Source organism: Tyto alba, unplaced genomic scaffold, assembly GCF_018691265.1.
Source record: "Tyto alba isolate M040663 unplaced genomic scaffold, T.alba_DEE_v4.0 Super-Scaffold_30, whole genome shotgun sequence".
NCBI lineage: Eukaryota > Metazoa > Chordata > Aves > Strigiformes > Tytonidae > Tyto > Tyto alba.
In genome coordinates, this window is record NW_024881305.1 from 5,996,380 (window position 1) to 6,021,112 (window position 24,733).

The following is a 24,733-nucleotide window of genomic DNA, read 5'->3' on the forward strand; positions in this document are numbered from 1 at the left end:
TGGTGCCTCTGATCACAGGTTCCTGAACAATCCCAGCCTCGATGCAGCACGCTTGAAAAACATTAAGCTTGTTTGTTTTCTCAGGCAAATACTGAGCCACTACTCTCGCACCCCATAACTGGCATTTTGTGCTGCTTGCCCTGTATCTGCAGAGTTTCTGCAGCCGTTGCTGCTGCATTTCCATGGCAATCTGGACTGAGGCTGCTGGTCTCAGCCTAACCCCAGTCAAACCCCACCAGTGGCAACAGGCTTTCCCCTGTACATCGAGGATTTGATTGCTCTCTCAGCTATCAATATCGAATATTTTGCTTAGGCGGATACCCTCCTCTCTGGCCACGCTGTTATCGTTTAAGCCTCACAGCTTTTCTAAAGGTCAGTGCTTCGTTCCTGCAGGGAGAGGTAAATCCAGTCCAAACTGCTGAAAATAAGTCCAAAGTTAAGTTTTTGGAGTTTATAGTGGGTAAGTCCCCAGCCGTGCTCCCAAACAGCTTCCTGGAGTGAGAAAAGGAGCTCAGGACCCTGAGTCCCAACCCCACACAGCAGCATCCCACCCACCAAGTTTAACAAGCATCAGGGAAACAGGAGACAACGTCTGTTGTCCCTTGATTAAACGTCCTACTGGTGCAATGGGAAAAGTGCCGGAAACATGGGGTTGAGCTCTCGTGGCAGCTGGGTTGAAGCACGCTGAGGGTATCTGCGCTTTAGCTTTTCATTAGTAAGTGCAAACTGCAGGACACATCTCCAGCAAAAAGTAAAAGCACTGCAAGAAACCCTCTGACAGCTCCTCAGAGGAGCAGCATCGCGAGCAAAACACCGGCGTGGTGCTGGTGATGGGGAAAGGGCGGCACAGCGACTGTGTCACCCTTCACCTCTTACAGCTGGCAGCCTTGTAAAAACCAAGGGCAAATATTACCTGTGCCTTGTGCAGTGGTTATGTGCTTTGTTCCAAAATACGAGACATATAAACATATTTATCAGTTGATTAATAACAGGGAAGCTCAGTATCTATCTTGTTTCCTTTGCACTTCGGATTACAAATTAATTTTCAAATTCCCTGGAAAGTTAGAAAGCGATGTTATCCCCTTTCCTGGTACGAAAACCACAGGCAGAAATCAGCCTGCCCCTGGTCTTTCAAACTTCTCAGTCTCTCTTCCACTATACCTGTCCCTCAACCTGTACCTTCCAGATTATTCTAATTATTTATTTCTCAATAACAAGTCCAAGCTGCCAGCGTGAAGGCCTCTGCACAAATAAAGCATGAACAAAAAACAGAGGGGGTCAGCCTGCTGTCCTTTGGCTTCAAGCTCTGCAGAATGATTTCGCCCAAATATATTCAAGAGGTGCAACGGGTCTGAGAATCAAAAGAAAGGAGAAGGTGGGAGGAGGGGTCTCTGGTTTTATTCCAACTCTGCCGTTTGCTAATTTAAGTGTAGAAGACCAGGTTACCCCCTTCACTCCTGCGTGCTCACTTGCATGCGCGGTACAAAGTCTCTCAGAGTGGGAAGCTTTAAGAGCGTCAGGCAAAAAGCATCAAAGAAACTCGGAACTGAAAGCAGGCAAAAGGATGCTCTGTTTTTCCACTAATAAGCTACTGGCTGCAGGATGACTAGCAAAAGCAAACATCGCATTAGTCAGCCAAATGTTAACTCAGAGCTGTGAGTTTGCAGGCTGCGAACACTCCCAGCCGCTCGTGAAGGTAAGTGCTCCCAGCTGGAGGCACAGAGATGTTTATTTGAAAGACCTTGTTTTAACCCAGTGCCTCTTCCTCACCCTTTTTTCTTTACTTTGAGCAGCTCAAGGGACCAACTGTTGTTCTTTCTAACTAACGGGGATCTGGGGATTGGCATCCTCTCCAAGCAGCAAATGCAAATCACCCTCTAAGTCAGTGGCAATGACCAACTTAACAGGCCCCACTGCTTTTAATGAGCTGATGAGGGGGAGGAAGAGGCCGAAGCAAAATGAACAATTACCACCTACAGCCACAGCAGCCCTTTGTGCTGCCTGACTTGCCCGCTTTAGAGGATGCTCAGGCTGGTTTGCGTAAGGCCTGCAGGCAGGTTTATGAGATTAAAGCCCTGCACACAATAAATAATTTAGCAGCTTACCACAAAAAAAAAAAAAAAAAAAAAATCCTACACCGTATAATAGCAAGGCTGTATGATGTGTACATTCATTTTAAATGCACATCACTTTCATCTACATGTATCTATTTGATGCAAAGACATGTAACCAAGTGAGAAGGAACAAGCGGGAAGAGGTGGCAGGGTCCCCGGCTGCGGCGCAGGCAGGGGATGACGGGACAAATGCTGCCAAAGCCACTTAATAATTATTCCAGGCCTGCCCGTGCTGCTGCCTGCGCTCTCCTGTCCACGCACCTGCGTCAGAGGCACCTTAAACCCTCGCTCGGCCAATGATTCTTCCACCATCCTCCCCAGTATGGACTGGCCGCGGCTGGTGGCAGCTGCCCTCAGCTCAGCGCTGACCGGGAACGCGATGCAAAGCTTTCTGTAATCTACATTATCACTGCGATCGACAGCTTTCGGCCCCGCTCTCTCGGTGGGATGGCACAGCCTTTGCCAACCCCGAGGGCTGACAGGGTTGGAATTTTATAGACAAGGAATGGTTGCACGGGGAAACCTGCCCGAGAGGGAGAACTGCCTGACAGATGGGGAATCACTGCCACGGCTCCTCAGTCCCAGGCCAGACTTCTCTGTGACCAAACTGCAGATCCCTTCCAGTGTCCTCAGGGCTCACCGAGCCCCAGCTGGGATACGGCCACGTACAGGGGTGTAAATCACAATGTACAAATTCAAGTTACTGAGCAGAAAATTGCAAGCTTGAGGAACATATTCAATGTCAGCTCAATAAAACTATTGGCTGCAAGAGAAGAAGGCAAGCATCCTTACCCTCACAGTACCGCCGCATCTCTCTCCCCCAGCCACTAGAAGTGGCTCCATCCCTGCCTGATTAGCATCACCCCAGATTTTGAGACACACCTAATGAACGACCATAACCTTCCAACCTGTAGTTAAGGCAACAGTGGGTGAAAAAAAAACAAAACAAAACAAAACAAAAAACCACCACAACCAAAACCTAAAGGCATGGAAAGAGTGAATGCACCAGACCCTCGGACAGTGGGTGTGCAGGGGGGGAGGCTGGGAGAAGAGCCAGGAGTTGCTTACCATTGCTGGTAATAAGCAGCAGTCACGTTTAGACTGAGTGTTTTGTTGTTCTTTTTGTCCAAGTCACAGCCAGCAAAGGCTACGGCCCTACCACACACCCCGGGGAGCCTCTCCAGTGAAAAATTCCCCTGGGCTCTGCACTCCCCAGCGCCCGGGAGCTCCCCACCCTGGGCAGGGGTTTATCTCCCTCCGTTATTGCTCAGGCTGGGCTGCCTGCAAAGGGCTCCCTGAAGGCCTGAGAAATGTAGGCATCTGCCTGTCCATGCATCTCGGCAGAAATGAAAAGAGGGTAATAAAAAGCAAAGGGAGGTGGGGAGACTATGCATCATAACAGGCGTAATGGACTAATGCTAATATAGAGACTGGCCGCATCCAATCCACGCCTGTCTGGCACAACCATAAATATCGGGCAGACGTTCAAGTGATGGATTTGCCTCTGCAAACCACGCAGTATTTTACAGCCCCGCTAATGCTGTCGTTGCCCTGGCCGGCAGCAAAAAGCAACTGTAACAACAATGGGTAGTAAACTTGATTGTGGGATTGAGGAAATATTAAAGGCAGCAGTCAGAGGCACGAGGGAAAGCCTAACAGCAAGTCCCATCGCAAACCACAGCGGTGCTGCTTTTGCGTGGCATTTCACTCCCCCCATGGTCCCCAAATCCCAACCTTTTTGCAGCAGCAGCTCGGGGGCAGTGCCAGCACGCAGGATTCTTCCTGCAGATTCCCCCGTCTCTCCCAGCATGTTTGCGTTTTCCACATTTATTTTTTTGCCTCAAGGAAGCATTTATAGAAGCAGCATAGCATGGTCTTCTCACAGTATTTCTTGCCACCCAGGGATTTAAGATCTTACAAACGGACCAAAACCCATGTTATTTTGACCTCTGAGGATTTTAAAAGCCTGCAGAAAAATATATATATAGTAAAGAAAGCATGAACTTCTTGACTCATAAATAGAAAGGCAGGAGTCTAACACTGCCCTACCCCCCAAAAACCAACAACATCCAGAACACAGCAACATCTTCAGATTTACACTCAGAGGAAAGCAGGGGAAAGTCAGAAAAACTAACATGAATTCACAAAATAGTTTGGCGTTTCCTCATATTTTTCACTCGGATTACTTTGAGAAGAAATGCATTATTGAACTTGACTAAAATGTAGCTCTGCTTCTATCATGAAATGGAGGAGGAGTAACTTCTGCCTCACTTCATGCTCATAAAGGAGATAATACCTCTTCTTATAAAAGGTGTGGGAATTTAATTATCTTCTAAATCTGTTGAAGAAAAAAAAACACTTATGTGCACGAGGGGGAAAACCAGCCTTTTTGGTAACTATTTCCCAATAGTTACTTTGCTAATTTGTCCCAAAGTACATGGGCTGATGCACCTCAAAAGTCCCTTTACCTTCACAAGTGCCACTTGGTTCTTCATTCCTGCCTGCATAAAAACCCGAGAGCGCTGGGAAGGGTGAGACATAAGACGTGTTTCTGGTTTAAGGCTGCGTGCACCCGAGGGAGGCACCGGGAGAGGCACTTCGTGTCAAAACCCCCCGGCCTTGGGCAGTGCCGGGGACGGTGCAGGCGCTGCAGATGCTGCAGGGAAAGCCCAGAAGTGCCGGGAGCCACCGGCACCTCCTGCTCCCCCCTGGCATCACCAGCAGAACTTGTCGTGGGATGTTTAAGACAATCAATCAGTAAGAGTGTTTGACAGGGAGTGCCAGGACCAAACCCCAGAGATGAAGCTACACCAAGAGCTCTTCTAGAGAAACCCCTTTCAGCCCGTGGAGCCCCTTGCCTTTGGGATGCTGGTTGCTGCTGGTGGGGCTGGTGAGATCGCTGGTGAGCCTGGAGCTGGCGAGCCCTGTGTAGAAGAACTTGGGGGGACTGGCAGATGAAAAGCTGGACATGAGCTGGCACAGTGTGCGCTCGCAGCCCAGAACCCACCCGTGCCCCGGGCTGCAGCCAGAGCAGGGGGGGCAGCAGGGCCAGGGGGGGGATTCTCCCCCTCTGCTCCGCTCTGGGGAGACCCCCCTGCAGTGCTGGGGCCAGCTCGGGGGCCCCCACCAGCAGAAGGACCCGGAGCTGCTCGAGCGGGGCCAGAGGAGGCCACGGAGATGCTGGGGGGGCTGGAGCAGCTCCCCTGGGGGGCCGGGCTGAGAGAGTTGGGGGGGTTCAGCCTGGAGAAGAGAAGGCTCCGGGGAGCCCTTCGAGCAGCCTCCCAGGGCTTAAAGGGGGGACAGGAAAGGTGGGGGGGGACTCTGGGTCAGGGGGTGGGGATGGGACGAGGGGTGATGGTTTTAAACTGACAGAGGGGAGATTTAGGTGAGATCTAAGGCAGAAATCCTTCCCTGTGCGGGGGGAGAGGCGCTGGCCCAGGGTGCCCAGAGAGGTGGTAGATGGCCCATCCCTAGAAGGGTTCAAGGCCAGGTTGGATAAGGCTCTGAGCAACCAGATCTAGTCAAAGATGTCCCTGCTCATTGCAGGGGGGGTTGGACCAGATGACCTTTAAAGGTCCCTTTCAACCCAAACTACTGTATGATTCTATGATTTCTGAAGCAGGCTGTTTTTCATGCATAAGGCCATCCAGCCACTTGCAGCCTTTCCTAGCTCCACTTCGTTTAGAAATTAATAAAATGTAATTGTTGCACTCAAAAATTTCAAGCTGATTTTTCAAGGTGCCTGAACCTGGGGAAGAACCAGAGTCATTGCCATCTCATGACCCAAAAAACAGATTAAAGCAGACTCCGAGCCCACCTGGCTCGATTCCACATACATAGCATTTCCTGAACACCTGCCCCTTAGCTCTCCAGCAGCTATAAAAATACATCCCAACTTCTTTTTTCTTATTTCACTTGCTCTGCCAGGCAATAGATAACAGAACTAGAGAAGTAATGCTGGGAGAAGAGGAGGCCAATTTCATGCCTTTAAGAGGTGGTAGGGATGTTCCTGAACTGCTCAAAACCAGAGTGTAGAGGGACTTGGCTGCTCTGACCCTTCTCCAGCCTTGAAACAGGCACCACTGGTGCTCTCCTTTGGCTTCGATCACTTTTCAGATTCCCTTGCACAGATTTCAATGAATAAGTAAGACTCCAACTTCTGGCTGCTAACAACAACAATGCAATGGACCGTAAGGCATTTTGGGGACACATTTCTGCGGTCACAGTTTGACAGCACCCCTTTTACACAGTTGGAGGCAAAGGGTAATCACTGTCTGAGGCTGGAAAGTTCTTGTTTAGGGAGAAAAAGAATCCCAGCTTCTTCGATCACACCAGAGCAAATCATCAGCAATACAGTACCAAATAAATACCCCCTTATTTCACATCCTAGGGCAAGAAACAGACTTGTTTCTCAGACCTTTCAATTAAACAACTTCTTCAGTCAAGCAAGCATCATCTGCCATATTACAGCTCTGCTGGGACACAGAGGTCTGTGCTCCAGGGGCGATGGATTGATCATGAAGCCAGTAAAGCACCTGACCTTACAACCTGGGGCTAAAACCAGGCATCTACCTTGGAAGGCGTCTGCAAATGGTTGATTTTCATCGGCTCAGGATGAGCCTGATGGCCTCTTGGCTTCTCTACACACTGATGCAACCGACTTTTTCCTAAAGTGCTACGGAATGCATGCGGGGGCGATAATTAAGGATAAATTAAAAGGATGAGATAACCATCCATAGAATGAAGTCAGATAAGGACAGGTTTGGACATATATTTCATTGTGAAAGACCCATTTTATTCCCACTAATGGAACAAATTAAATCAGCCAAGCTGAATAAAACTATCAAGACGTAACAACACACTTAAAGTTCGCCTTTGCCCTGGCTGCATAACCCAATCAGTTATCACTGTCCCTTGCAAAAGTGGAGGCTTGCCTTTGTTGGAAGCAAGGACAGACATCACGCACCATGCATCCAGGCATTCAACAGGTACACGGGAACGCGTTTCCAATCATGAAAGCCAGTTACAGCACTATGTATTTGTCTGTAGCACTTCTCCTCCAGACAGATCCCAAGCAGCTCTTCACAGGTGACCTTGCACGCCAGAATTGATTCAAGCCAGGTACAGCACAGCTGCCATTGGGACAGCATGTTACACTTGAGTTCCAAACAATGCCTGACACCCATTTATCCAGGAGGATTGGGTGAGAATTGAGATGCACAGGCCATCTTTCACCTCGGGGCACCTGAAGTGACCAAGCCCAGGTTCTTGCCTGCAGCACCAAAGCTTACACTGAAGACTGACAATGCAGAGCACTTTGTTTCCTTTGTAGAAGCAAGCCCTGGATGCAGAGCCCAGCCATCAGACCTAGCCCGGGTAGCTCCAACACACCAGCACCGAGAAACATGCCCCACACCCCCAGCACCTTCAAGCACACTGATCAAAGCCTTATTGCCACCGGAGCAACTCGGTGTTGGGTGGAAACCAGGTACAACATCAGGGTTCCTGCTGTTCCCTGGGAGCCGTTGCAGGTGCCATGCAGGAGCACATCCAGCCCACCAGCACGCAGGCGAGGGATGGCGAGGCTGCAGGCTCGACTGCAGGAACTGCATCTTTCCTACAGCAGGCATGAACAGCACGATGGTAAAGTAATACACAGACAGTGCACTGTCAGACACAGAAGAGACATTTATTTATTCTTGATCACAAACAATGTCCTCCATTGACAAGCTGAATGAAGGGCACTTCACTGATTTATTAGATCTAATAAGAAACAGACCTCTTGGGATGAAATACAAGATTGATTTTTAGTGTTGAGCCATGCTGCTATCCCAGTCACTGTGCTCAGCCTGATGAGATGAAACCAGGCATGCACAGGGACAGAGAGAGTTGAAACAGCATTGGGTAGGAGAAATAAATGGAAAGATTTGCACGAGGAAGGGGAGATGAAATGGAAACAAGGCTTGCAATAACAGCCCTTCAAACTGAGGGCTGCTCTTTTCCTCCTGCAATCCTTCTCTCTTCCACTAGGTCTATATAGCAGCAAACTACTAGGAAGTTTAAGGGCAATTCTGGTACAGTTCTAGGGAAGCCTCCGAGTCAGACCCTTCCCATGCATCTGCCTTTCAGAGGAGCCCCTCTAAATATAGCAAGTATAATTTTCACATCAGTCTCAGCATCTACCAGGCAAAACACATTAGCTGAGTTCCGTGAATGCCGTTTTCCATCAGGAAAAAGACAACTAGCACAGCAGTGCTTAGCTTGAGGCCCTATTAATAGCAGTCCTAATTATATGGCTGCAAATTTAATTCATAGCAATGATTAGTGTCAAAATCAAAGGCATCACACATCAATATTGATGGAATTGTATGAAGCCCGTAAACAGAACAAGCAAGCCGACACATCTCCCCCCAGCAGTTAGTTGATGTTAACTGTTGCATTAATGTCTCTTCTAATATTGCTCGATGAAAATTGTTTTATTGCAAGAATCCACCGTTCTGAATGACTACGTCTCTAACGTGACCCCCCTTCCCCCCTTGCTCCCCCAGCCACGACGCTGAGACGCTTTGGCAGGAGAGCTGGACCACCAAGCTGCAGGGAGAACTGCAGCCCACGTACCTGGGCTTCATCCGACAGGTCACAGCGTCACCAGCACCTTTGCTTTTCACCCACTTAGAGAAGACTCCTGAGTCGTTCTCCAAACCTGCGGGCTGCCGGGGGCATTGCGGGGGGTGCTGCCATTTCGTACAGGGCATGCCTCAGCACACTGCCAGGTCCCCCCACCCCAAGGCATGCCCCACGGGCAGGCAGCTCACCCTGAGAGGCACCGGGCTGGCCCAAAGGGTGCTATGCAAGAAAACTCCTCCTCCAGCACCAGGTTTTAATGGAGAACAGATCCATCGATTCATCCTTCTCCCTTCAGTGGTTACCGAGGCCGGATGAAGCACAAACCAGTATCACCAGCTGCACGAGGAGCAGCTGACCAGCCCGGGGCAGCCACGGCAGGCAGAAGCACACAACTCAAACCCCGACCCCAACAAACGCTCTGGTTCCTTGCAGGAAAGATGCCAACTTCATTGTCGACTGACTCATCGATATTTTTGACTTATTTGTCAGCAGCAGTACCAACACCCCTCCGGTGCAGCACAGCTACGTCGAAATCAGAGCCGGGCTGTGCAGACCCCGCGGTGACCTGCCCCGGCTGCCCACGTCGGCCGGACCCTGCCGGGGCTCCGAAACCCGCACAGGCAGAGCCCAGCTCAGCCTGGGAAAGCTGCCAGCCGTGCCCCAGTGCTCCCACAGAACCCCTTCCCTCCCTCCTTCACGTGTCAGCCAGCGCCGGCGGCCGAAAGGGACTTCAAATGTGCCGGGAAACAGGGAACGGGGCAGAGCTGGGCAGCACCGGGCTGAAGCGAAGGGCGCAGGCAGGGGCGTGGGGACTTTTGGCAGGCAGCTCCTTCGGAGGAGAGAGACTGAAGCAGCAGCCGCCGCTCTCCCAGGGAACATCGCACGAGGCACTTAGGTGAATAGCTAATGGGAAAAAGGACATCAGTGAGATAATGCAGCATTTTCAGTAATGAATTCTCACTGGGGGGAAGCACAGACAAATTTGAAAGATTTCAGAGCTGGCTCCTTGACTTCTTTCTTCCAGCTACACAAAAGTGTCGTCTTTGAAACTCCAGACTGAGCCACCAGCTTGTTTCCAAAGTAAATCAAACGGCTGTGAGAGGGAATAGGCGTGACGTAGCTTTCAGACATTAATTGTGTAGGTAGACATGCAAGGTGGTGAGCTGGAGGAGATAAGGCGTCTATCTATAAATCTCTGGCACTTACAGAGGTGCGTACATTTTTACCATCCTCATTTCGCATATGGGGAAGAAGAGATATGGAAACGTTTACAGTCCTGAGCATCCTGAGCACTTGCTGACTTGGAGACATGTCTGGTCTTGGAACACGCACAAAAACTGGAGACAACCTGTTAACTTCCCACCAGGTCTGCAATGCCTCCTCTGCAGTGAGACTCCCAAGAGCCCCACAACTCAACGCAAAGCTGCTTCCTACGCTTCACGTGGCCTCTCCTAGGCCGCGTAAATGATAATCCCACATGTCAAATGAGGAAAGATTTACTAAAGGTGTGGAAAGGACCGCGAGATAGAGAACAACATCCTCAGCCCCACGCTGTGGAGGATGGATGGGACAGTGATGGCTCCAGCTAATGATAACGGGAGGCACGGGTCCCATCAGCTGCTGACAACTCTGATAGATGTTAAATAAGGGTGCCTGGCAGATGCCATGAAAGGCTGACTGGAGTGAACGCCTGGAATGAATTTGCTCAAGAGATGAACCAGTTTTCTTAGTGCCTGGTTACCACTGGCTCAAACAAGCGGTGAAGGATTCCTGCAGCCCTCCCCCTCTGGACAGCTGAAGTGGATGGGTGTGAATAGATTAACTTTGCATCAAAAAGGTAAGGTGTTCAGTGTAGAACAGCACAAGGACTTAAACCTTGCTGAAGTGAGACTGCTGCTTCAGTAATCCTACATAATTCATGAGACAGGACAGTAAACACCTAATGTGCAGGCACAAGCTGTTTGCTTTAACTGCCTCCAAATGAGGTACCTCCCCATCCAGCCCCAAAACACTACCAACAGCAAGTGCCAGGCTGCTGGCCTGGCCAGGAGCTGACAGCACCCACAGTCGCCACAGCCCAGCATCTCTTCCATCCATTTAGCCAGAAAAATCCCCGTGTGCCACGGCAGAGGGGCGGCCAGAGAGGAGAGGGGCTCTGCTTACAAGCCCACTCCCCCCCACGTTCAAAATTGCCCCACTGACACTGGAGAGGCACCAGGGAGGCACCTAATTTACTACTACTCAGCACTTGTAAAGTGCTGAATGAATATTAATGAACTGATGTAATTAAAATGATGCAGACATTCAAGTGTAGTATCTGCCTGTCCTTGTATCCTCCTGGATAGATGAGGAAGAAATTCCCTGCTGCTTAAGGACACAAAAAATTAACAGCCTGCTGTTGATTTACATTTGTTAACTCTTTCCCTGGTACAAAGCAGCAGGGTCTGCGCTTAGCCGGCTCACCTAATGCTGTCATTTATGTTTTAGGTTAGTCTGAAGGATTTCAGCTTTCCAGAGCAGCATCTCTAAGGCTGGTTTTGCTGGAGCTGGATCAGACTTCTGCGCCCAGTGATGAGCTGGCTTCCAGCTGCAGCTCCAGCTCTAAAGACCAACAGGCAGGGGTGTGTGTGGGGGGGGTACAGGATCTCATCTCCTTACACACCCCAAGGCCATTTCCACACTCGCTTTAAATATGGAACTCCTGAGAGAGGACCAGTGAGGACCACACAACAGATGTATGACCGGGGCTGACCAGCCTTTGCACCCCCCTTACTGAAGGGAAGTTTACAGGATTCAGAGCAGAGGAAACCCCAGTTGGACTTCAAAATCCTAAAAACTCACCAGAGGCTGCCCCACCTCCCCGCACTGGGGGAGGAAACCAGCGGGAGCACCTCTTTGCCCTGGGCAACTAGCCCCAGCGTTTGTGATGCAGAGGTGAGGAATGTTATCTTCCAGGACTGATCAATCACCCAACTGTCAGGGGATGAGCAGGAGGTAAGAGGCAGAGAGAAGCAGTAGGACTTAGCCCTGAGGCTTGGTTTCCAAAAGCAGCCAAGTTAACCCATTCTTATCTCTCCATGACCAAACATCCTGCCACCATCAGCAACTTTGCCATCACCAAAAGCTTTCTAACTCGCTGCCTTTTACAGAAGTTGCAGGAGGACTGCTGGGAAGCAACTCAAAACTACTGCAAGATTTCCATCTGTGTGTCAAAAAGGAGGAGAGACCTGAGGCCTTGGATACAGCTTGCTGAGGTTCACTTGTACTTAGAAATTACAAGCCAGCTCCTCACATCTCTCTATTCAGACTGGCCCATTATTGCCTTGGTAATTTCTGCATCAGCCCCACAAGCACACACACAACGATTCACTGAATGATAAAACACAAAAAACAAGGACAAGCAGCAGGGTAATGCTGTAATACACAGGCAGGCAGAGCTGGCACGGTGCTGAGCCCTCTGTTGTGCTGCTGCTGAAGAAAGTCACTGGCTGGAAGCGCAGGATGGTGCCCCCAGCCCAGGCAAGGGGATGCTCTGGAGCTGTAACGCCGCAGAGCAATGGGAATGGTGGGGCCTCCTGAGGTCCCTTGTCCACGACCACGCTGCACCTTTCCCAGGGCTCGGCACTTCTCTGCTTCAAAAGAAACCAGAGCAACACCACGCTGTACTAACAGTGCTGATAGATGAGCTTTCCCTCCCCAGTGCAAGGCTCTCTGTGACCCAAATCCTGTGGGTTTTGCTCCTGACTGACTCCCCGTTTCAGGCTGGGAAACATCCGTAAGACACAGCAGCAGCTACGTGCATCAGTCTCCCAAGAGAGATGAAAAATGGATCCTGGCTCTCCGAAGCCAAGGCAATGAGCTTACCTTCTTCAGCTTGCCAGTCTTGGTCCCCACGAACACCACGCTGTAGCCGTTGTAGACGTAGGAAGCAACAGAAGTCATCCGGTCCCGGCTCGAGGTGAAGAGCGTCACCCCGTCCACCGGTGTCGAGCCTCCCAGGGGCTGGTTGATGTCCAGCCCGCAGAAATTGTCATCGATGGGCACTGGCTGGAAAGACGAGGTTTGGGGCAGCCGTGAGTGAAACGCAGAGCACGGGGCAGCCCTCCCACCCTTGGGCTCACACAGAGGGAGCCGGCGGTGCTGACAGCGGGGTGGGGGCCACCCACACGCCACCCCCCTGGCCCAGGGACCCTTGAAGGCCACACAAGCCCTGCGGCTGCCGGCTCGCAGAGGTGCCGGCACTGCTGTGCACGGAGGGGGACAGGCTGGGGTCAGGCACCAGCCGGGCACGGCTGATCCCACGCAGCGAGAGGGGAGAGGATGCTCCTGCCCATTCCTGTGGGGAGCAGCCACCTCCCTCCAGCACAAACAGCCCAGCTCCGGGGCAGAGTTAAACCTTCCCCACAGGAACATGGGGGCTGGTGGAAAGCGCCAGGCTGTCTGCCTGGAAAGGTGGGTGATCGCACAGGGAACAGGCTCTGGCAACATAAAACATCAAAGTGCTAAGCAGGAAGATGCACTCTTGCTCCTTCCACCACCCTCCTGCGAGCCACCTTGCTGTGCCTCGGTTTCCTTCCTACAACACGGGGGATAGAAATGCCATCTTCTCCCTGGAACACCACTTCCCACGAGTAAAGGAAAATCGTTCTGCCGACAGGTAAGTACTGTTACACCATATCAGCTGAGACTGCTCGAGCAAATTCCTACGTGGCACTGGCGGCAGGGTGGTGACATGGGTGGCTGCTCGCCATCATGCTGACTGCAATCCACTTATTTTCCACAAGGGACATTAACTACCAAATGCTCAGACACATCTAGTTGCAACTGCAATGGGATGACTCTCCCCTGTGCAAGCCAGCACTCAAGCTTCTCCTCGCCTTCCTCCTTTCATTTCATTTAACCCACGTTTATCTCTTCCCAGCAGCCAAACTTAATATGCTTGGCAAAAGAAGGCCCCAGGGATTCTCAAGTCAGCCCAGGAACAATCTGCATGTGAATCAAGATTAAAGAAATCAGCTAAATAAAAAAATACAAGAGACACAACTGTCATTTGTATTTATCTTGTTAGTTCACTGATACCACCACCCTGCTCAGGGAAGGGTGAGAGCCTTCCTCCGGCTTCCAGAGCCCCAGGTTGGCAACAGCAAACTCTTCATCAAGCTGCACACCTTTACTCATCTGCCTTAACGCTACCCCCTCCTTCTGCTGTCATCGCCAACTACCTGATCAGACCATGGATTGAAAGGGAAAGGGACGACCATGTCTGGTCCGTGTTCAGGGAAACCGAGGCACAGAAAGATTGATCCTATTCTGCAAGCTCGTGTTCCATAGGGTCAGGCGTTGGTACCGGTCCTCAGGGGCTACGGCAGCCAACAGCCAGAGCACCCTTACCGCTTTGGTGCACTGGACGTCTTTCCCCAGCAGCCAGTTGAGCTCCAGGTTGCCTTCCCCCTGGTAGCAGGACTGCAGGCGGTCCTTGATCTGAGCGTTGACGGTGCGAATCGGGAAGACACAGAGCGCGGAGTCGTCGGGTGGCTGATGGTACTGCTTCTGTCCCTTGGAGAAAATGGCAAAGAGGACATCCTCCTGGGCTGTGATGTTGAGGGACTTGGCCAGCACATCTCCTGGCTTGGAGAGGTACGCTGCTTGCAGGAGGCGGTACTCCGTGTCCCCCTTGACGCAGCCGAAGGGCAGAGAGACGTAGGAGTGGAACTTGGGGTCATCCTTGCAGAGACGGACGATGCGGGAGGTGTAAAAGAGATCGCTGGCGGAGTTGATGGAGACACCCTCTGGGGTCTCTGGCTGGACAGTCAAAAAATAGACGAAGTTGCCACTCGCAAAACCATAGATGTAGAAGATGTCAAAGTGCGAAACAAGGGCCAAGGTGTCCGAGGGGATTTTGATGAGGGATGAGACAAAGTCACTGTGGAGCTCGTAATCCAACATTGCTGATGACTCTGGATCCCGGGGAAGTTTGCGGCTGGAGAGGGTGGGGAAATAATCCTGCTTGCCATCCACCGCCGTGCCAATGAAGAGCTTCCCATCCTCACCTTCCGAGCGCACGATCACACCATACATCGTGCCCGTCTTATTGACGCTGGACAGGTAGTGCTCCTTTTTGTGCGAGGGCTCTACCAAGATGAAGAGGTCATCCAGGCGCAGCAGCTTGCAGACCCCCTGGTAGAGGCTGCCACAAGCCAGCAGCCGGTTCTCAGAGTAGTCTATGATCAGCAGCTTGTTGACATTGTTGGTGAGGGTGAGGATTTCGCTGCATGGCTGGACGATGAGGGGTGGGTAGCAGGATTTATTGTCCTCCTCGGGACCAGTTTTATGAGCCACCAAAATGGTCAGGTTACCCGAAAGCTTGTAAACCCTGTTGATAGCTCCAACATAGACTGCTCCGGTGCCTCGGTGGACAGTCAGGTGGTTGAACGTCCACTCCCGGTTCTCAGAGTGGAAAGTGCTGAACAAGGCATTGCTGGACACGTTTCGGGAGAGCGATGCCAGGAAGAGACAGAGCAAAGCCACTGACCAGCCATCGGAGTCCGGTACCCGAGGCCAGTTCTTCCTCTGATCCATCCTGGGAAAGGCAAACTTTTGTGTTCCCCGCGCGTGTCCTGTGCACCAGCAAGGTCCCTCACATGGTTCTGGGGAAAGAAAAGAAACACAGAGAGCAAAGGATTAGATCCAGTGTGCCCTGCAGATAAAATTCAAAGGAGGCTGAATTACACAGTCCTTGAGATAAAGTGAGGACGTCTCTAAGCCCAACAAGAATTAAGCGGGTCTCCTAACTTATTGGTAAACAGTTCAGGCTTGATGTTTTGCCACTTGGTTCAGCCTCTGCGTATTAATTTGTTATGTGGTTTAGCTGTTTATAACATCCTCTGCTCAGCCATAGGAGGGGATAATCAGCTTCAGCCCAAAGACAAAGCCTGCAGCTCCCACACCCAACCATCAATCTACAATCTTGGCTAAAAGGATGTCTCCTGCAGGGTATGTTGTTGGAAGCAACAGAGGAAATAAGAGGTGTTTTCTACCTTTAAGTCCTCCACGATTTAATTTGGAAACCTGAGGAAGAAGTCTCATGCAGGCAAGTTCATTGAGCATATACACACTAAAGCCTCCAGCATCTCCCCTATCCACCCCTCTCCAGAGCCAGAGGTGCAGCGGGTGCTTTTCAGGCAGAAGCTGCTCCCCACCTTCACAAGGTCCTTTACTGCTGAAAAGCAGCTGCTGGGGGGTGCACATATGGTTAAACCGGCAACCAGACACTGCCAGCAGCACCCTGTGCAGGGGAGAAACTACCAATCTGGGAGCCTTGGACAAGATTCCTGCTCTAACAAAGCTCGCAGGTGCTGATTAAAACCTACACAGAGCAACAGCTTGGATGTTGGGTCCAGAAGACCCGATGCCACGCATGGCCTTCCCGATAGCGCTCTGGGTAACAGGCAGAAGTAGAGTCTCCTTTGACTGACAAGGCAAGGCAAGACTCAAGCTGGAGACCTCTGGCCAAAATCTATGCAAAAACGAGACATGGAAGGCAGGTTTGGTTGTTGTCTGTTGTTTGTTTTGCTTTTGTGGGTGCTCCCAAAGCACCTAGACCTCCTTTGGGCCCAAGGGATGGCTGGAACCCGGCTGACCCCCAGCCCCCTCCTCGATGTAGGTGACTGTCAGGCTGAATTAGGAATCACCAGGCTGGAATTTCCTTAGGAAGCAGGTGCTCGCCTCGGAGAGGCTCCGGCTGCGTGAGGCATGTTTACATCAGAGCTCTCCATCCACCCTTCTGGACAGCACACACACGCAGACAGACACGGTAGTTATTGAAAAAGGAACTTTATAAACCTCTCTGCCTGCTCCACCTCATCACCTCGTGCCTCTGATAAAGCGGCAGGCTGTCCTAGCAAAAATATGAACAATAAAGACAATCCAAATCCATGCATTTCTATGTCTGTCTCATCTAAGGGCGGGTCCAGCTTACACAGGAGGTATCGGCTTGGTTCCCACCTCAGCCCTGGACGTCCAGCACCACCTCGGGCTCCCACAGAGCAGCTGGAAGCGATGCCAGCCAAGCACCCAGCTCAGCAGAACAGCACTCCGAGGCAGGCACCATGTAAGGGCCCGGAAAGCATCGGGGCTCTGCACCTCCTTTGTCACCACAGACATGCCCAGAGGTCACTGGATTGTGCCTCATCCTTGTTATCACCTCCAGACCTGACCGTGACTTTTGCTCCTGGCTTGACCTCAGCCTTGCACATCACCACAGATCTGTCTGGCCGCCTGGACTCAGAAAATCATTGCAAAGTTCTCCTTTATCCCAAATTACGCATTCCTCACATGCTCCAGGCTGGACGATCAGAGGAACCATTTCAGCCTGCCTTGGGAAGATGTTCTCCACCACTTCTCAGCACCACAGGGTCGCACCAGCCCTGGGAAGAGGCCGAGGACGAGCCACCATTCCCCCTCCCTCCTCTGTACCGAAGCCCCATCGCCCCCCGCCACGGCCACGCAAGCCCCAAGCACACGGACCGGGGAGAAGCTCGCACTCTCGGCAGATTCGACTCCCGTCCCCTGGCCTGCGTGCAAATGCAGGGAGCTGTTCCCCAGCACAGCCCACGCTCAGCTGTCCTCACCTGCGGGCAGCCACCGCTTTGATTGATGCTGATCTCAGTTTTGGTATTTAAAATAATTCACGCTGCTGAAAACCTACACTGAGCTCATAAGCGAGTGTCACCGAATGGCCGCTCTTTAGGCTTGTTAACGCCGGGAGCCAGAGACGGGTGTTTCTGAAAGGTGACAAAGGAGCTCTGTCCCTGGGCTGCACGTCTCGGTGTCACTGACAAGACAGGAGAAAGAGCAGTAATGGGTTTCTCATTCTGCTCAGGGATACATTTCCTCAGCTGCTTGCTTCTTATTTCCAGTCTCTTAATTTCCACCTTTGGCTGAAGCAGTTTCTCTCCCAGCGAGGACACAGGCGCTGCTGCATTCTTATTATTGTTTGGATGATTGTGGCAGAAAGCAGCTGCCCGCTCTGCGGCCCCGAACATGCCACAACAGCACCGGGGTGACCTCCCTGGCTCTTCTCATTAAATTTCCGAGTGAACGTCCCGAAACTACTCTCTGAACCCAGAACCTTTCAAAAAGGCAACAAATCAAGCTGCTTCCTGGGGATCACCACAGAGGAAGGCTCTCCGTGCTGCCCACCCACACGAGGGCTGTTGGTGACCCACGGTGGGCACCGACGACCTGATCACGGGCGCCGGGGGCTCGGGGCAGCTTTGCTCTCGGATAACTTGGCCGTGCAGCCCGAGCCACCGAGAAGGCCACGTGTGTCACTGGCAGGGAGATGCCAGCCAGCAGCGTGGTGCCTTCCTGTCAGCACCCAGGGAACCCCGCTCCGTGGAAAGGCTCCAGAGGAGCCCACAAAAGCTGGTACGATAGCTGCAGGTATGGGAGTCCCACGGAGCGGCCAAGTCAGCGGCAGAGCATCGCCAGCTCCACGCTGGAGAAGCCTCGAGCACCCCGGTGTCCCCAGCAAGGGCTCCGACGTGGCACCCCAGCTCCCCTTGCCTTGGGGAGGGCACGGAGGTGGCGGCTGCAGCACAGAAGGGTGCAGAGAAACAGGCCCTGCCCTGGGCAGCACAAACGGGCTTTCCTCCAAGGCCAAGGAAGGAGCCTAAAAATAAAGCCTACCTCAGCTTCTCATTCCCAGAGAAGAGGAAATGCTTTTGGGGCAGAGGGCTCTGGTTCAAAGGAAATCCAGAAAGTGAAGCTGCGGAGAACAGGGAGATGCTGCTGTAAAACTCAGCACACAACAGATTTCCTGCTCAGCGGCTTTTCGATTTTTAAAAAGTTCCTCTATTGCAAAGTGAGAAAAGAACAGTGTAAGCTAGAAATTAATAAATTTACATAATTAAATTTCATATACATGTATACGCATGGGACAACAGAAGCTCTCACTTAGACTACAGTGGGTTTATATCATTTCCAGCAATGTTTTCATTCAGAGAGAGCACAAAAGCCAGAGCCAATCTGGAGCTGTTGTGCAGCAGAGCTGTCAGCTGAAGCCCAACTTCTATGCAGTGCCTCACTGCGAAGGTTTTGCAGAGTATTTGTGAACAGTCACTGCCAAAGGCAAGAGAGATCATCCAGGATGAAGAATCTGCGCTTTCAAACATTATCTGAAGATGACAGAGCATGGCTGTGAACTGACATCCTACCCGAAACGAGCCAAGGGCCGAGGATCCATCCCCGGGTCCCTGGCAGCCCCGCGGGAGCAGCTCCTGCCGGGTCCCCACTGCCCCGGGGCCAGGGGGAACATGTGGGTGCAGGACAGGGATTAAGCAGTGTTCAGTGGTACAGGTATTAAACACCAACAGAAATCCGCTGCAGGCCCTAGAGAGGAGTGTGGGGATGGCTGAGTACGGCTGGGGAGTTAAACACCAGGGAAACGGGAGAGTGGTCAATTTTAACTTTGATCCTTAATACCATTTGACCATTAATTTTTCCTCTTTTTTTTTTTTTCTGGAATCGAGTTTAAAATATGGCCTTAAAAGCAATCTGAAGCTATTAGTAACGCAAGGTGAAAGAGAGAGTAAATTCAGGGACACAATATAAACCCAAGCAGCTGAAAGGCCTCAATTAGGCTGAAAGGAGTTATCTGGTATTTAAATAATTATTAGATTGAAGGAATAATCACAGGTCTGAGCCGATTTTTTTCCCCCCACTGTCATCCTAATGGAGACTATAATATTATTATTCAAATGCCCATGATTCTCATTGAGGGGGGGGAAGAAAAAAGGGCTCATTTAATCTCCATGCAACCAGGCTTCAGGAGGCCCGATTAGTCATTTCTCTTATTTCAGCTGTCACTCACTCATGGGCACCACAGCTTGTCATTACTGGTATTTTATGCACACACACACACACAAAAAAAAAAAAAAAAAAAAAAAAAAGTGAAAAAGGAAAATGAAAGCAGAACCAAAAGGAGAACCTCCTGTGGAAAATGACAGATCAAAGGAACAATTTTGATGTCAGCAGTGCAGCTGCTGACGGTGTCTGCTCTTCTGGGGCAGGGTTGGTCTCGCGCGCAGCGGTTCACCGCCAGCCCCACGCCGGCACCGCTCTGCCCCTCGCCGGGTCCCGCGTCCCGGCACGTTCCACCCGCTCCGGCGGCGGCTCCCGCAGCCCCGGCACCGCCGAGACACCGCAAACGCGCCGACCCCAGCACCCTCACCTCCCCCTGCCCAGCAGCATCCCAGCGCCAGGTGCCGGCCCCGGGGCTGCCCCTGCACCGCTCCCGGCCCGGCGGTCACCGGGGGGCCCCCACCACCCCCCCCCAAAGCCGGAGCCAAGTGGGCGATAAAACCCCACTACGGTTTTTCTCCTAAAGGCCACGTGGGTTTGGGGGGAGTTGCCTCGCGGGATGAAGCCTCCCGAGAAATGACTGAGCTTGCGGGGCGGGCGACGGCGGGCCCGTGATGGCTTTTTCTAAGCTGGAGGTGGATTCTGCCCTTTTTCCTTTTTATAGTCAAATAAGATTCATTGCTGCGAGGCCGGGAGCAGGGAGACCGGCTGGCTCGCGCTGCTGACCTCCCCTGCAGGTCACCGGGCTGTCAGAAATCCCCCAGAATTATCGAAAGGGTCACCAAAAGGGCAAGCTACACTGTATAAACTAAAATACAAGAACAAACCATTTGGAACAACCTCACCCTTGCACCTTGACTCTTTCTCTTTGCATTGGCTCCATATCGTATCTGCCAACTGGAATGAGGGGAAAAAAGCTGAGAGTTTGGCCACTTCTTTGTAGCAAGCAAGAACACGTGTGCTGGTTCTGCATCTCCCGGAGCCCATTGGGAATTCTTCTGTGAAACCTTTCCAACCATTAAAGCTGCCATCGTGATTTATCCCCCCCGAAGAAATGATATTCAGGACACATTTGTCAGCTATGGAGGAAGACCTTACAATAATTAATAGGGTTTGGTTTTGTTTTAATTAGACAAAAGCTCTGGGCCAAACCGTCTGATCGAAGCATCTCTGAGCTCTGGGATGTTTCCAGCGCAGATCACAGGTCTGGGTCTCAGTCCTGCCTCCTCGGCCACCGCAGCCAGAGGAGCCCCGCGCCGCCGAATCCCCCCTCGCCCAGCAGAAACCTGCCCACCCGCTCACACAAATCCCTTCCCCGCTCTCAGCGTCTTCGCCTCTTTCTCCAGCAAGAGAAGCCTTGGCACGTTTGAGCCCCGAGCAGGGGATTCTCCCGGCCGTCCCGGAGCTGGGCTGCGGGGAGCCCCTCGCCCACCGCAGCAACGTGCAACAGCTCCAGTTTGACACCAGCTGAAGTTACCAGCAGCTTGATGGGAAGTAATTGCAGTTTTGCAATACAAAGCAATGAGGAGGGCTCCTAGCACCTTTTCTTTGTTTTTCTTTGTTTGTTTTTTAGAATATTTAGACTAACAACAGTAGAGCAAATCGTAAATCACCAAGGAGGTCCTAGGTTTCTGCAGAGGTTACTGAACCACAGGGATAATGAATACCAAAGCCCTTCCTAAAGCTGCAAGGCTGAACCCTTTGGGTTTCAGGCTGAAAACCACCTTTTTGCCTCACCCGTCTGCCTGGCTGCCCCTCGGCAGCGCCCGTGCCTCGCTCCGCAGGCAGGAACCGTGCCGGGAGCCACAGGCCCGCTTCCCCGGAGCTGCTTATTCACAGGGATGGTATTTCACAGGCTTGTCAGCTTTCTGAGAAAGAGTTAAGAGGGCAAAATACAGTATTGTGATTATTGCTTCCTCCAGCCCTGGGACAAGGAAGAGGAGGGGAAGAATGAAACCCAGCCATGAAAAGGCATTTCCCTGATAACAAACACGATTGCATGAATTATGCACAAAATTTGTTCATATTGTCCAGACTTCAGATATTGTTTATACAATGCATACCGGATAAGCCACCTCTCCCCTCCATCTCCCTCTTGAGCACACACATCTCAACAGGTCTGGGGTAAAAAGAAACAGAAAATCCCAGGGAGAGACCTGCTGGAGGCCCCGTCCTTGCAACTGCATTTTGGAGAGCCCGGCGCAGCAGCCTGACCCGACCCAACATTACCCCTGGCTTTGTCCCTGACTTGCTGAACAGACCTGGACAGGTCATGTTACTCAGCCTCAGTTGTTCCATCTGTGAAACGGGGACACATTTCATATATGAGGCACTTGGATGTTCAGTCGATGAAAAACTCAAACAAGAGTTACCAGGCATAAACTGCTGTAGTAAAGTACGTGTAAGGGAGCGCTTTAGCGCTTCTTGCTGCGCCTCTGTTCATAAACCCTCTGATCAGGGATCGTTCAGCAGAGCAGGGCTACTCTCCTCTGAGAGCAGTGACAAGCAAACACAGGCACAGCTACCTCTGACCCCCAAGGATGCTGACACATCCCTGCGACACAGCAAGAAGCATTTCTTTAACACTGACAAAATCATCACCATCACCAGGGGAGCACTGGCTCCTCTGGCAAATCCAAAGCAGGACGGCAGCTGTGGCTCCAGCGTGGCTTACACCCAGCTGTGCATTGCAGCTGGAGACGTTTAACCCATCAACCCCAGAAGACATCCAGAAAAATTCATAATCAATCTAGGACACCTAGGTGGCAGAAATTAGACACCTTTTTCTTTCCATGTGCTGATACTTGACACCTGCTATCTGAGAAACCACAGCTGGCAGCTATTGAGCTTCAAGTATACTGCTGTGAAATAGCTTATAAATTGCCTTGCATCAAGAGAGGTGCTGAGAAAAGAAGACTTTATTCACCATGCAGTCCCTGAGGACAGACCCAAGGCTGGTGACACCACTATGCACTGGAGCACAGAGTAGAGCAGACCCTTATTTTCCTGCTTGCCTTCAAGTATGACACAAAGGGAAAAATTAACGCTGAAGTTTCATAGCTGGTTTATTTAAATTTGGGGAAATCTCAGCTTCATCCAAACCTGTGTAAACAGGTCACTGGCTTTGGGTAACACGAAATCATAAAAGTCTGTGCCCAGAAAGCTGTGATTCTCTAAACCAGTCTCCTGATGCAAGGACCAGCTATAATCATCATTCAAGAGATGTTTCTCTAAATTGTCCTCAAGGACCTCCAGAACAGAGTCCACAACCCCTCCAGGCAATCTAGGTCACCATGTCCCTTAGAAACTGCTCTTTCTAGTTTCCTACCCGAGTCCTGATGAACTGAGGTTTATCCACTCCTCACTGGTGCACCTGAACATTGTTTGATTATTCATGGACTTCATTCCCTACAAAATAGAATGTAATGGATGGTGACCTTAGGTGCAAGCAGATTAAACGATTAAATGATTTGCCCAAGGCTAGCCAAAAGGTCCCAGTGGCAAAGCTAGGAGTTTTATCTCCTGAGCCTCAGCCCAGCACTCCCTCCCCAGGTGACATCCAGCTGCAGGTTATTACAAGAGAATATTACAGTGCAGCACGAGGGAAGATCACAGAGCGGCCACCGAACTGGAGGAGAAAAATAAGCAGCAGCTTCTCCTGGCCTCAGTCCAAGTGCACCACAGGCAAGTGAAGAACCCCAGCTTCAAATTAAATGGGTCCCCAGCCACTCCATTAAACAGAAATCCTGAAACAGAAATCCTTTGGCTGTGCCAGCCCTGTACAGCGAGTGGTGTTCGTTATCCCCAACACTCCCTACGGCAGCCAGATGTATTTACACAGTAGCCACAGTGCTGTTACCTAAGTAAACCAGGAAATTGTACATTTGTTAAAGTTAGGTTCTGAGATGCTGAATCCCCAACTGTGCAGCTATAGATTTCACCCAGCCAGCAGCACTGAAATTATTAAGAGCACACCACTGCCTGTGTGCACATTCAGGCCGGTTTCCCCATTCCAGAGGTGTTCACTGGTTACGATGCTCCACGCCACCCCACAACGGAATTATCCTTTCTGATTATGAGCAACAACCGCCAGATCAAGCCTCCGCAGCCGCAGGCCACTGTGCTGTCCATCACTGCGCCGGGCCCCATCGCAGCGGGAGGGCAGGGGAGCTACGGCACCAAACCGGGGCAGGAGCTGTCGGGATGAGAAGGGGAGGAACGCCACGGGAGAGGTTCATCACCAGGACCAGCACCAGCAGCTCACTGCTTCGCTCCAGGGTTCAGCTGCCAGTCACAGGGCTGGCATTCCCACCGCAGAAGTGGAAGAAATTATTATCCAGGTACCAGCGTGGGATCACAAGGATTTGGAAAGGTGGAACACAACTGCAAAAGCCTTTAAATTAACCACAAAACTGAAGCAGACAGGTTGATGCAGGAGAGAGCCACACAGCACTGAAGAACCCTTCAGGGACCATTAACCAGCCCTCGTCAGGCCTGTCTTAGTGGAAGTATGTGCTATGAACAGCAATCAACGCCAGCTTTATCAGCAACACGAAAGAAGTGCCTTTACCTCTCGAAGCCTCTTTACACAGGGTTGCCTGCCCTTTTATGTGCATCTCTGGGGTGCTTGATGCAGTTTTTTTAAAGTGTTTCAAGGTGCCCGAACTCTGGGAAATGTAAAGCATCTTCACTCCCTGCCCAGCCCGCTTCACCCAGCACGACAAGCAGCGACCATCACGGAGATCGCAGACAGCGGCTGGTCACTGGCAGGATCCCGGGGGTCTTGTGCATCAGCTCCTGGGGGGCCCCCAGCCTTGTGTTCTGAGGGCCAGCCAAGGACCCCAAAGCCTGGAGCCATCTCACCTCCACCCCACCCTCAGCTGAACATCATCTCCTCTCCTACAGCATTTGGGCCTCTATGTCTACTCAAGAAAGTGGCTTCTTCCCACTGCTCTGCTCCATGCTCCTCCGCCCTGCTTTTCAATTTCAGAGCTCTGGCAGATCACTGATTAATTCAAGCCTGTTTAATAACCCTTCTGTTTAGATGAAACAAGCTGTCTTGTTTTCTTTATTTTTAACACTAACTCTTGTTTCTTTGCTAAGGATCTTTCTGTCGTTTAGAAATTTCT

General features: G+C 51.4%; 1 protein-coding gene across 3 annotated transcripts in view; it reads right to left on the reverse strand.

Moving 5' to 3' along the window:
- The window catches only part of PLXNA2 (plexin A2), a 179,378-nt gene that overhangs the window by 143,085 nt on the left and 11,560 nt on the right, over positions 1 to 24,733 (reverse strand). For all 3 annotated transcript variants that reach the window (XM_042799981.1, XM_042799980.1, XM_042799979.1), the window contains exons 2-3: positions 14,133 to 15,388; positions 12,606 to 12,788 (exon numbers count right to left, since the gene is read on the reverse strand). In XM_042799981.1, coding sequence (XP_042655915.1) covers positions 12,606 to 12,788; positions 14,133 to 15,320 — 1,371 coding nt within the window. In that variant the 5' untranslated portion in view covers positions 15,321 to 15,388. The remainder of the gene's footprint in view (positions 1 to 12,605; positions 12,789 to 14,132; positions 15,389 to 24,733) is intronic.